The following is a 14,753-nucleotide window of genomic DNA, read 5'->3' on the forward strand; positions in this document are numbered from 1 at the left end:
CACAAATCACAATCAAATACAATGCTCAGACAAAAGTATCACTCCAGCCTTCCAATGCCTCATGCCATTAATGATGAAGTTGTTTCTGAACTTGTCTTAAAACCTATTTCAGCTATTCAATGGGCATCTGCTCTGGTTATCACAAGAAATCTGAACAGGAGAATTAGACTTTTGCTGACTTTAAGCACCACTTGACACTCAAATGGTTATCGATTCTTTCGCAGTTGTATGTACTGAGGAGCTAACTGGACAATTCTTCTCTAAGACCGATTTAGTTGATGCTTACCTCCAACTTCCCCTGGATGAGGAAGAAAAGGGGGAAAAAAAGGAGGTCAATAAAGATGTTAGCTCATATCAGTACCAGCATCTTCCCTTTGGAAGCGCATCTGTTTCTGCGTTTTTTCAACACTTTCTTGAACAAGCTATGTTGAAATTTTTGTCATGTTCAAATTATTTGGATGACATCACTGTATCCTGAACAAATGCTGGAGCAGCATCTCAACTCTCTTTTTCTAGTTTTAACTGGCACAGGGCATAAGTCTAATTTATAGAAGTGTTCATTTTTCAATACAGAAATTGCATATCTGGGATATTTCATTGACATCCATGTCGCTCGCCCCTTGACTGAGCATTTAGTGGCCATTTGGAAATTGCTTCCTCCTAAGGATGTATGAGACCTTCAGCCAGTTCTGATAAACTGACCTATTATATCAAATTTATTTGGACTGCAGTGCAAATTGATGCTCCTTTGCATCACCTCCAGTGTGAAAATGTTCCTTTCCAATGGACTGGAGAATGCAAACTACCATTTAAAAAGTTGAAAAATGCACACTTAATTACGCATGTCTTATTCATTTCAATACTAAAAAATATCAGTGGTGCTTGCAGTTGATGCGAGATCATAGGGAGTGGGGACAATTTTATCTCACAAGGTTGGAAACACTGAATGCCCCATAGCTTTCACTTCGAAGACACTGAATGAGGCCCAAGCCACTTATATTCAGCTGGGAAAGGAAGCCTTAGCCACCATCAACTGTGTCATGAAATTTCATCAAAATCGGCATGGTTGAAATTTCTCATGACGGATCAAAAGCTGTTGTCTGCTCTTATTCGTCCGATGAAAGATAAGCTTGATCATACAGCACGAACCTGCAACACTGGTCACTACTTCTGCCCAATTATCAGTATGAAATTCTCTATCGCCCTACTGCACAACAGCAAATGCAGACACTCTTGTCTCATTTACCTATGGGAAATGATCAGGAATTCAATGCATCAGAAGCTTCTTGTCTTCAAACTGACCAACCTAATACGCACACGCAGCAAGATTTTCCCATTGATTGTTGAGAGATCACACAAGCTACTGAACGAGATCAATCACTACAATTGCCCAAGTATTACATTTGGATTGGTTGGCCTGTAATCTGGAAACAATTCCAGATGCCAAAGTATGCAAATACTATGCGCAATACAACAGCCTTTCTCCTCAGAATGAACAAACAATTCATGATTACCACTTCACTGCAACAATATGTTTTGAAACTATTACGTAGAAGACACTGGAGAATCATTAGAACTAAGCAGCTAGTGCACCAGCACTGTACATGGCTTGAGGTGGACGAGCAAAGAGAACAGATGACTGCTCCACAGTCATGTGTGCATTGATAACCAAGCAGTGCCACGCCAAAAATTTGTAAATCGGCTTCAACCTGACAGTCACTGGAAATGCATAAGCGCTGATTTTGCTGGTCCTTTGCCAAGTACATGGTGGGTGATTACCATCGATGCACACAGTAGATATCCATATCTCATTCCAATGAATTCGACAACTAGTGCTATCACTTGCTAGATGGTGCAAATCTGTTTTCATGTCGAACTTGTGGCTGCCTAGGCTTGTTAGCCGTCTAGTCTGATGATAGCAGCAGTTTGATGCAGTTGTTTCTCTCTAAGTTACCTCGTGACTGCCATTGTATTTCAATGGAACATTTTATTCCAACTGACAAACATGTTATATTTTTACAGTTTAATTTTTATTCTTGTGATTTTTTCAACTTGACAAGAGCATTTTTGCTCAGATGTTTTTCACCTATGGTGTGATTACATGTAAGTACACTGTTTGTACAATATATTGAAGTAATCCTATTAATTATATTGTATTTTTGAGCCGTGTCATTATATTTTTTAGATAAACCTATGTAATTTTTATTCTGATGAAGACCGACTTAGAGCTGTCGAAACCATGGTCAATTTGACAACGATTTTATGCAGCCAAGGTGGCTATACGTACATTCTGTAATTAAACACTGATCTTTCATTTTTTTAAATGTTAACTTGTGGCTTCTTTTTCTTGTTTTCAACTCTTAATACAGCATAATTGTGTTTGTACTAAATGAAGTAAGTTATTTTTTCTGTAATTAAATTTTAATTATTTTATTAAACAATGTCTATTCACTATCTAAGGTATTGCATGGCTGAGTGTACACAGATCTATCAAGACTCCAGCGACCTGGCAGCCTCATTAACTCTTCACATCACTGCCATTTACTGCTGGCCCTTACACTCCCTAATGCCTTCTATATAACCAAATATTTAACTTTCTAAACCATTTCCTCTTGGCATAAATGATGACAGAGCCAAGTAACCAGTTAAACTGTTCAAGGTAGGGAATTATGCCTCGAGATATTATTCGTCTATGCTCTAGATAAGACAAACTGCATATGAGGAAAACAATGATGAACTGCATTCTCCACCATATAAGTATAAAGCAGAAGATTCTCACATCAAGTCTGCATCTGCATTGCTTCCACTTAATATTTATACTGTTGTTAAAGCTTGCACAAAATCATCAATCAAATGAATGTCACATTAGATCATCAAAATCCTGACATGGTTGGAGGGCCCTGTCCTTAATGCTCCAAATGTTCTCAATTGAGGAGAGATCCAGTGACCTCGCTGGCGTAGGTAGGGTTTGGCAAGCACGAAGACAAGAAGTACAAACTCTCGCCATGTGTGGGTGGGCATTAACTTGCTGAAATTGCAAGACTGTGATGGCTTGCCATGAAGGGAAACAAAATGGGGCATACTGTGCTGTAGGGCTGCTGTGGATGAGAACCAAAGGGATCCTGCTATGAAGAGAAATGGCACCACAGACCATCATTCATGGTTGCCAGGCCGTATGCTGGGCAAGTCAGACTGGTATACCACTGTTGTCCGGGACATCCCCAGACACATCTTTGGCTTGGAATCTCATTGACTGGAGTAGAACTGTCTTTGGTGATGAGCCCTTCTTCGAACTGAGCTCCGATGACCAGCAAAGATGTATCTGGAGACACCCTGGGCAGCAGTGGGATACCAACCTGATTGTTGCCCACCCTACGGCCTGACAGACAGGAGTAATGGTCTTGTGTGCCATTTCATTTTATAGTAGAACCCCTTTGGCATCCTAGCAGCACAGCAGTATATCGACTATCTTCGATGTCCTGTTTTTTTGCCCTTTGCGGCAGGCCATACTGGGCTTACATTTCAGCAAGTTAATGTGCACATGGAGAGAGGTTCTACTGTTGTCTTCAGGCTCACTAAACCCTATCTTGGCCAGCAAGGTCATTCAATCACTCCCCAATCAAGCATGTTTGGAGCATTATGGGCAGGGCCTTCCAACCACTTCAGGATTTTGATGATCTATGTGCCAGTTGGACAAAATATGGCATGATATCCCTCAGGAGGAAATCCAATAAGTCTATCAATTAATGTTAATTTGAATAAATGCTTGCCATAAAGACCAGAGGTAGACCAACACGTTACTGATGTGCTCAATTTATGAAGCATTTTCTCTTGAATAAAACATCCATTTTTTTTCAGAAATTGTAATCATTTGTTTTCTGTGCATGTATATCATATCTATAGATTTTCGTCCCATTTGTATACTCCCTTTGTTGTACGTAGTCTTCTTTAATATAGTTCAGAGTTATTTATATCTACATGTATTTGTTAATAAATTATGCATCTATTAGTCATCTACAACATCTACCTCGCAAGTCAGCAACCTGATTAACCACTGACTATTTTAATAGCTTGACTAAAATACTAGTGCTACACACTGCTCTGTTATCTACATTACAAAAGTCACTTAACAGTAATTCTAATGGTGCACAAGAATTGTACTCTTGTGTCATTACTGTTCCACTCACAGTGTCATTCTCTAACGGACAATGTAGATGGCTAGCAAGGTCGGGAGTGTGCTGCACACTTGTTCAACAACCATTAATTTACTCTTAATATTTTCTTAGCTTTTCAGATTGTCTTTCAAAATATTTGTAACAAGTGTTTATACTTAAGAGACCACAGCAACAATATGCCAAACATAAAAATGGACAATCTATGACATACTAATGAACAGCATGGAGTACAGCTGGCCTTTTCTACACGAACATCTGAGACAAAAACAGCCCCAAATATAAAAAAAGGTCACTACAGATGCCTCAAATGATTTGGCAAGAAATATCTGAGTAATAAAAACAACAAACTATAGTTAAAAATACAGCTAATCATTCACAAAATCACACAAACCGAGGATTGATGAGCACTGGAATCAACATTGTTAGTGTCACCAATGATCACATTTTTGCAAGTGTGAGTGACAAAAAGGAAATAAAAAATCACACAACATTGCAAAGGATTGTGTGAGACCTTCTCAATACTACAATTAGTCACAGTGTTGTTTACATCCTCGAGCATTTAACATTTAAACTTAATGTTCTTTAAATCAACCTGAAAAAATGTTATGATAAACTCTGCTCTTACATGAACTTGTTTTCCATCAATAAAACATCTTCCATTAGGTTAAAGGAATGGAGTGGGATGATTTTGGACACAATAGGATAATGCAGTGATACACGACTCATTAAATACACCACATGAACGTTGCTCTTTTCTTATAAATAATTACATACCTTCCAACAGGCGCTTTAAATCATATACTTTAATTACTGTTTCATTAGATGCAACTGCCAACCAGTTTCGACATACTGAGAATTCTGTATCAGTATAGGTGCTAGCAGGATGCCACACCAAAGACTGTATTGCTTTCTTATGAGGGTAAAGTTTGATTTCTAATAAATCAGGAATTTTCCAGACTTGGACGGACCTGCAAAAAGTAAAACAAAATAAAACTCAATCTGTATGGTGATTCTGTACGGTACAGTTATTATACATTATTTGTTTTATTCTCTTTATTTGTTATTTTTTATGCATATTTACTACTTACTATTCACTGCTTTCTATAATCTTTGACCAAAAGAAGACAGTGCTTACTACATTTACATGTCCCACACCTTTTTCTTCAAGTTTTCTTACACACACACACACACACACACACACATTTTCACCAATGGGATGCTCCGATCTATTAGTGGTATACTTCCGGGTGTACAGCCAATTTGTTGTTTCCATTTTATGCACTATTTTCGACAACCTTCCCTCGATGTGTTAGTTAACAGAAGACTATCTGAAACACTGGATCACAGTGTAAATAGGCAACTCAGAAGGTGTTCCATACATAGAGCTCTAACACTCTCACAATGAGTGACTCGCTCAGTAATTACATCAACAAACAGTACAGGGCGAGTCAAAAGTCCTTGGACACCTTCATAAGTTGGAAGATTAAAGGGAAAATTGAAATGTGATAATGGGAACATAGGTTTGACGTGGGGCCGTAACTTTTGGAGTGAATGTCATTCATGGCCGCCATATTGAAATCCGCCATTTTGGATTCAAGTATTTTTTTTTAAATGGGAAGAGGGGTGTATGACACACCAAATGACACTCGCTTGAGCTCTGAAATCGAGTGATGTAATTTGTTTTTGTCCATCTTGTACAGTTTAGAAGTTATTAATGTTCAAAGTTACCTTGATACATGTGTTGTAGCAGTCGGTATGAAGGTAATTTCCCAACTTGACTTGATTGAAATGTGGAACATGGATAATTCTTTTCTCAAAAAAATCGTACAGGGTGGCAAGACTTGATGTTATCAATATGAACCTACTGCAAAACAACAAAGTGCAGAAATTCTAATGAAGGGACAACAGCTTGATGACATAACTGACATTCAAGCCGATGTGATGCCAGAGATGAACAAGATTCCAAAGAATTACTTTTCTGACAGTTTCACATGCTTGTAAGAATTTTCTGCGTGTTGTACTCAGACGAAGGGAACTTTGTTGAGTATCTACAACATTCAAAACACCATTTTAATGCTTCTCTATGTTTTATTAATCCAGTCTCGACACTTTTTGGACTAGTGCATTACACGAATCCCTGTGAAAAAGTCAGTACATTTTCCCATCCCAGAACAGTCCCGAGGAACTAACAGTATAACAATAATAATATTAATATCAATAATTTAATGATTTAGTCAACTTCACAAATAAATGTGCAAAATAATGCCAAAGAACTAGTGTGTGTCACAATGTAAACTATAGTAGTTTTCTTGTGCAAGGCAATTCAATTTGTTCCGTTGCAAATGATAAAAATCAAAATTTTTGCATGAATTTCATTATTAGTTATCAATAGCTACGATGGAAATGCAAGTAACCTAGCCCTTGGAGTCCAGAAGACAATATTGTTGTATGTAGATTTGTTATGCGTTTCAGATAAAACCTTACGAGAAAAAAAGTTGTCCTCAAAGGAATTTTTAGAGGCTGAATAATTATTCATGACATCTTAATACAACCACAAGATGAAAACAATTACACTACTAATCTTTAATTAAATAGCAAAACTAGTTACATGAGGTTCTAGGCTTGCAGCTGGATGACACTGACATCTTACCATATTTAGGCCCCTGGGGTATGACTCGTGGCAAGAGGTTGAGAGTAAATGTAGCATTGGCAAGGTGAAGAGATTGGTCTGCTTAGCCATAAAATGCAGAATTAGCAGCATACCAACTGCTGCGATGGTGACCATGCTGATCATGCCCCTCTACACCTTTGGATTACAATGGAGGCTACAGCAGAGGCATTGTAGTGATTTATTGCGCAACACTTACAGAACCTGTGACGAAGCAAGCTGGGATATTTTTTACCTCCCTTCTTGTTTTGCCATCTGCCTCCTTCAATTCGTTTTTTTCACTTTTAACTAATTACCATTAACATGTGTGAATATAATCTGTGTTTTCACAAAAGGGAAAGGTTGGCCCTCAGTTTTAAAGAATATAACACCAAATCTAATCTTGTGCTTAGTTTTATGTAGGTAATTGGTTTACTAATTGATATTGACTATTCCTTGTTAGTATCTTTTGTTGTTGGGGGAAATCAGTAATTGTCTCGCAACTTAAATTCTACTTTTGACGTATAAACAAACATAAGTTTAGTATTCATTATAAACATTTGGAGGAACAACTAATAGTAATCTTAAAGTATCTATTTGGCTCTATTTGTAAACATGTTAGCAAAACCACCCCTTCATTAATTCCAAAGTAGTTAACAGTTTTGTCAAAAGTATTGTTTGCGTACTTATATTTGTTAATTTCATGATTTAAACAAATAATTCGAACTACCTCTTCTAGTAGAAAAAACTGTTAAAAAAGAACAAATTTTTCAATGCATTCAGTTAATTTAATGAGTTAAGTTTTAACTGTAATTTCTGTGTAGTTTCAGTACCTATTATTGTGAGGATAAATAAAGGCCCAATTTTTTGTCAAAAAATAGTCAGTCCACAGCCGAGTTTCAGACGAGGAACCTGTGTTGGTTAGAATGACAACAATGCATCAACTAAACAGTGAAATAAGTGTTATACCAATAGGCCGTGTGTTAAAACAATGAATGTCTGCTCCATACGTACCTTTCTATTCTTCAAGAACTGTATACTTTGTGATTAGGTTTTTACTGCTTGCAGATGATCAATAATAAACTATTGTAGTAGTTTGCCTGCAAACTATTAATGTGGCTCATGGAAAATTAAACAATAGTGCACTGGCCATATTAAATGTGTATATGAGGTAGTTGTGAAAAGTGGAAGTAAAAGACTGTAAAACGCAACTGAGCATCTGTCACCTACATCATTTAAAGTAGTCTGTATTTGAGTTCCACACCCCATTTTTGAGCTAGTACATTGACACCGAGGACAACAATCGAAGAACTAAATAAAGCAGGTAGAACTGCTACAAACCAATGAATGATGATCGCCACCAGCAGATATGTTTTAGTTTGAACAGTGCGTTTAGACTTTTATACTCTTTGGAAGTTTCAATGGTTTGGGCATGTAATCTGATCTGGTTGGAAGCAACATTTCTACACGGCATGACAATAGCTGCTTTATTATGATCCATGGTATCTGCTGATTTATGTGGTTTCTTCCAAGCACTCTCATCCTGGCTCAGGGATGCACCACAGATTAAATTAGATTAGATTAATACTTGTTCCATAGATCATGAATATGACACTTTGTAATGATGTGGAACGTGTCAGGTTAATCAAAGATGTCTATACAAGATATTACATTACACAAAATATTGCATGACACTAATTTTTGCATGCCACTAATGTTTAAGTTGGTTTTCTATCCCCTTAATTTATATCTAAAAATTTAGCCAATGAGTAGAAGGGGTTGTCATCTATAAATTCTTTTAATTTATTTTTAAATGTTGGTTGGCTACCTGTCAGGCTTTTGATGCTGTTTGGTAGGTGACCAAAGACTTTTGTGGCAGCATATTTTACCTCTTTCTGTGCCAAAGTCAGATTTAACCCTGCATAGTGAAAATCATCCTTTCTCCTGGTGTTATAGCTATGCACACTGCTATTACTTTTGAACTGGGTAGAAGCTTGCACAGGATAGAGTAGCATGGAGGGCTGCATCAAACCAGTCTCAGGACTGAAGACCACAACAACAACAACAACGAGGATGAAATAATGATGAAAGACACACAACACCCAGTCATCTCGAGGCAGAGAAAATCCCTGACCCCGACGGGAATAGAACCCGGGACCCTGTGCGTGGGAAGCGAGAACGCTACTGCAAGACCACAAGCCCCACATACCATAGAGCAGTGGGTACCATGACAATTGGCATTATGTCACAAACAAGAGAAGATGTTAAACTTTCATTAAGATTTTGGAGACCTGTCACTTTATGTAGAACCGAATGCATGAAATACTGTATCCCATGTACTGGAATCAATTATTACAAAATGTTAACATTTATTGAAATGGAAGAAGCGCATCCAGACTCGACCACTACTAGGGAAGAACATAAAATATTGTGGTTGACTGTTTGTTCCTAAGATACTTTGCATTTCCCCACAGGAAAGGTAATGGATAATCCATACCTAAATATGGGTCAGCGCATATGAAAATTCAGAAAAATTATGCTCCTTCTGTGGTTATGAAGAAATGTTTGTCTTTCTTGATTAACAATGAACCATACAGTAAGAAAGACTCTCTTCTGTTACTCTTAAAACTTAGTTAATTATGGCATGCCAAACACTATGATGCAATTTTAAAATCCATTCACGAGTGGTTAATCGTGGAGCGAGATCCGATCATTCAATGTTGCCACAAAAAACTTTTATCCCTTGAATCTGCTCAAAAATTTCACTGTTACAAAAAGAAACCAATTTATACCACCACTCATTTTCCTTTCTATAAGAGGGTCATTGAGAAAACCAACATATTCTCAGATACAGCAGAACTTAACGTTTTAAATATAGGTCTTAAATATAATATCTCAACTTGTCTAGATCAGACTACTGTTAATCAACTTAGTGTGTGAAAATTGCCAGAAACTATTAACAGTAGTCATAGAAAGAAAAAGAAAAATAACCAATACATTTTTTTTGTAATCTAAAACTCCGCTGATTCTTGTATTACATCAAAAACAGTAAATTCCTACCTAGCCATTATACAAAGTATTATGAGTTTTCAAAATGACAGTTCATTCTTACATCTATCTATAAGTAGTTGGACATCATCCAAAATTGTCAGTCTGCATTTTTAAAGTAAATGAGTAACATCTATGTAGGACGTGCTCTCGTTGTTGACTCACATCACAATTACATACATCCAATATGTGAAAATACATGGACTGACAACTGTGAAACTCAATAATTTTTAAACAAGTGGACTGTCATTGTGAACTGATTGAGCTATTGTTAGAGTCAATGACTCATTTGATGGACTCACTTAAATGAACCACTGGAATGTAGCTGTCTTTTAACAGGAACAATACTAAGTGATAACTGCAATATTTTCAAATCAAAATGAACTGTTTACTTCATTCTGTAATTGAAAATGTTACCACTGTGATTGTACATGCTAGCCTTAAGACCTGTGTTAATAATTTGTTTGTAGTGTAAAAACTGGACACCGTAATCAATAACTGAACTTCAAAGGAATTAAATGTGTGCATTACCATCATCTAAACTGTGGTGTCATGTACGTCAATGAACAAACACCATTGTTGTTGTGGTCTTCAGTCCAGAGACTGGTTTGATGCAGCTCTCCATGCTACTCTATCCTGTGCAAGCTTCTTCATCTCCCAGTACCTACTGCAACCTACATTCTTCTGAATCTGCTTAGTGTATTCATCTTTTCGTCTCCCTCTACGATTTTTACCCTCCATGCTGCCCTCCAATACTAAATTGGTGATCCCTTGATGCCTCAGAACATGTCCTATCAACCGATCCCTCCTTCTGGTCAAGGTGTGCCACAAATTTCTCTTCTCCATAATTCTATTCAATACCTCCTCATTAGTTACGTGATCTACCCATCTAATCTTCAGCATTCTTCTGTAGCACCACATTTTGAAAGCTTCTATTCTCTTCTTGTCCAAACTATTTATCGTCCATGTTTCACTTCCATACATGGCCACACTCCATACAAATACCTTAAGAAACGTCTTCCTGACACTTAAATCAATACTCGATGTTAACAAATATCTCTTCTTCAGAAACGCTTTCCTTGCCATTGCAGTCTGCATTTTATATCCTCTCTACTTCGACCATCATCAGTTATTTTGCCCCCCCCCCCAAATAGCAAAACTCATTTACTACTTTAAGCATATCATTTCCTAATCTAATACCCTCAGCATCACCCTATTTAATTCGAATACATTCCATTATCCTCGTATTGCTTTTGTTGATGTTCATCTTATATCCTCTTTTCAAGACACTGTTCATTCCATTCAGCTGCTCTTCCAGGTCCTTTGCTGTGTCTGACAGAATTACAATGTCATCGGTGAATCTCAGAGTTTTTATTTCTTCTCCATGGATTTTAATTCCTACTCCGAATTTTTCTTTTGTTTCCTTTGCTACTTGCTCAATATACATATTGAATAACATTTGGGATATGCTACAACCCTGTATCACTCCCTTCCCAACCACTGCTTCCCTTTCATTCCCCTCGACTCTATGACTGCCATCTGGTTTCCGTACAAATTGTAAATAGCCTTTCGCTCCCTGTATTTTACCCCTGCCACCTTCAGAATTTGAAGGAGAGTATTCCAGTAAATCTTGTCAAAAGCTTTGTCTAAGTCTACAAATGCTAGAAACGTAGGTTTGCCTTTCCTTAATCTATTTTCTAAGATAAGTCGTAGGGTCAGTATTGCCTCACGTGTTCCAACATTTCTACGGAATCCAAACTGATCATCCCTGAGGTTGACTTCCATTCGTCTATAAAGAATTCGTGTTATTATTTTGCACCGTGGCTTATTAAACTGATAGTTCGGTAATTTTCATATCTGTCAAAACCTGCTTTCTTTGGGATTGGAACTGTTATATTCTTCTTGAAGTCAGAGGGTATTTCGCCTGTCTCACACATCTTGCTCACCAGATGGTGGAGTTTTGTCAGGACTGGCTCTCCCAAAGCTATCCGTAGTTCTAATGGAATGTTGTCTACTCCCGGGGCCTTGTTTCAACTTAGGTCTTTCAGTGCTTTGTCAAATTCTTCACACCGTATCACATCTTCCATTTCATCTTCATCTACCTCCTCTTCCATTTCCATAATATTGTCCTCAAGAACATCGCCCCTATATAGACCCTCTATATACTCCTTCCACCTTTCTGCTTTCCCTTCTTTGCTTAGAACTGGGTTTCCATCTGAGCTCTTGATATTCATGCAAGTGGTTCTCTTTTCTCCAAAGGTCTCTTTAATTTTCCTGTAGGTAGTATCTATCTTACCCCTCATGAAATAAGCCTGTACAGCCTTACATTTGTCCTCTAGCCATCCCTGCTTAGCCATTTTGCACTTCCTGTCGATCTCATTTTTGAGACGTTTGTATTCCTTTTTGCCTGCTTAATTTACTGCATTTTTATATTTTCTTCTTTCATTAATTAAATTAAATATTTCTTCTGTTACCCAAGGATTTCTAATAGCCCTCGTCTTTTTACCTACTTGATCCTCTGCTGCCTTCACTATTTCATCCCTCAAAGCTACCTATTCTTCTTCTATAGTATTTCTTTCACCCATTCCTCTCAATTGTTGCTTAATGCTCTCTCTGAAACGCTCTACAACCTCTGGTTCTGTCAGTTTATCCAGACCCCATCTCCTTAAATTCCCACCTTTTTGTAGATTCTTCAGTTTTGATCTACAGTTCATAACCAATAGATTGTGGTCAGAGTCCACATCTGCCTCTAGAAATGTCTTACAATTTAAGACCTGGTTCCTAAATCTCTGTCTTACCATTATATAATCTATCGGAAACCTTCACATATCCCCAGGCCTCTTGCATGTATACAACCTTCTTTTATGATTCTTGATCCAAGTGTTAGCTATGCTCTGTGCAAAATTCCACCAGGTAGCTTCCTCTTTCATTTCTTACCCCCATTCCATATTCACCTACTACATTTCCTTCTCTTCCTTTTCATACTACCGAATTCTAGTCACCCATGACTATTAAATTTTCGTCTCCCTTCACTATCTGAATAATTTCTTTTATCTCATCATACATTTCATTAATCTCTTCATCATCTGTGTAGCTAGTTGGCATATAAACTTGTACTATTGTGGTAGCCATGGGCTTCGTATCTATCTTGGCCACAATGATGCATTCACTGTGCTGTTTGTAGTAGCTTACCCGCATTCCTATTTTTTATTCATTATTAAACCTACTCCTGCATTACCCCTATTTGATTTTGTATTTATAACCTTGTATTCACATGACCAGAAGTCTTGTTTCTCCTGCCACCGAAATTCACTAATTCCCACTATATCTAACTTTAACCTATCCATTTCCCTTTTTAAATTTTGTATCCTACCTGCCTGACTAAGGGATCTGACATTCCATGCTCCGATCCATAGAGCGCCAGTTTTCTTTCTCCTGATAACAATGTCCTCCTGAGCAGATCTCTGACCGGAGATCTGAATGGGGGACTGTTTTACCTGTGGAATATTTTATCCATGAGGATGCCATCATCATTTAACCATACAGTAAAGCTGCATGTTCCTGGGAAAAATTACGGCTGTAGTTTCCCCTTGCTTTCAGCCGTTCACACTACCAGCACAGAAAGGCCATTTTGGTTAGTCTTACAAGGCCAGATCAGTCAATCATCCAGACTGTTGCCCCTGCAACAACTGAAAAGGCTGCTGCCCCTCTTCAGGAACCAAACGTTTGTCTGGCCTCTCAACAGATACCCCTCCATTGTGGTTGCACCCACGGTACGGCTATCTGTATCGCTGAGGCACGCAAGCCTCCCCACGAACGGCAAGGGCCATGGCTCATGGGGAACAAACACCATACCATACTCAATTAGATTTTCAGCTTTGCCATGATCAAGAATGGTGCTAACTAGGAGAGGCTACAAAATCTAGGTAAGTTCTGCAGCACACAATTACAAGAGATGTATTCTTCAGTAACAACTCATAAGCATGTTTCTAGGTTCTCATCTATGCAAAACCTCCTTAGTTCAATATTTTTCACTCTGTGTTCAATTTTTACATGTGTGAATATTTTTTGTAGATCATGTTCGGTGCCTTCAATAAAGTGTTAGAGAGAGACATCTCTTTCACTCCACCACTGCTTCAACTATATTTACTTTTTTGCAATTAGTTTCACCAGAGCCCATTTTCAAGAGGTACCTTTTTATGTCAAACTCAGACTCCCAGAATCATAAAAGTTATGTTGAAAAATGCAGATAAAATAATGTTTTGCTTATCATGGAAAAAAAAAAACTATTGTAATCAAACAAAGGAAAATCCACAATGGAATGTACAAACATTATGAAAAGGAAAGTTGCATCTCACCATATAGTGGAGATGCTGAGTCGCAGATAGGCACAACAAAAAGACTGTCAAAATATAAGCTTTTGGCCCTCAAAAGACTTTATCGAAAATAGATGACCCCCCCTCCCCCCCACACACACACAAAGTGCGCCTGCATGCACGCACAGACGTAACTCACACATGTAACTGCAGCCTCTGGCAGCTGAAGTCACACTGCAAAAACAGTAGCACTCTGCATGATAGGAGTGGCAATTGGGTGGGGGTAAGGAGGAGGCTGGGGTGAGGAGGGATAGCAGGACAGGGCTGAGGGACAGTGAAGTGCTCCTGGGGAGTGTACAAGGGCGAGGTGGAGAGTGGGTAGGGCAGCTATATGCAGTTGAGAGGTTAGACGGAGGGCAGGGAAGAGGGGGAGAGGTGGAGGGTATGGGGTGGATTGTAGAAACATAAAAGGTAAAAAGACTGGGTATGATGGTGGAGTGAAGGCTGTGTAGTGCTAGAATGGGAACAGGGAAGGGTCTGGATGGGTGAGAAAAATATCTAGCAAAG

The 14,753-nt window shown here is 38.2% G+C and overlaps 1 protein-coding gene across 1 annotated transcript in view; it reads right to left on the reverse strand.

Moving 5' to 3' along the window:
- LOC126474025 (gem-associated protein 5) overlaps positions 1-14,753 on the reverse strand; it is a 343,111-nt gene that overhangs the window by 161,584 nt on the left and 166,774 nt on the right. The window contains exon 11 of the mRNA XM_050101432.1: positions 4,950-5,143. Coding sequence (XP_049957389.1) covers positions 4,950-5,143 — 194 coding nt within the window. The remainder of the gene's footprint in view (positions 1-4,949; positions 5,144-14,753) is intronic.

Source organism: Schistocerca serialis, chromosome 4 (assembly GCF_023864345.2).
Source record: "Schistocerca serialis cubense isolate TAMUIC-IGC-003099 chromosome 4, iqSchSeri2.2, whole genome shotgun sequence".
NCBI lineage: Eukaryota > Metazoa > Arthropoda > Insecta > Orthoptera > Acrididae > Schistocerca > Schistocerca serialis.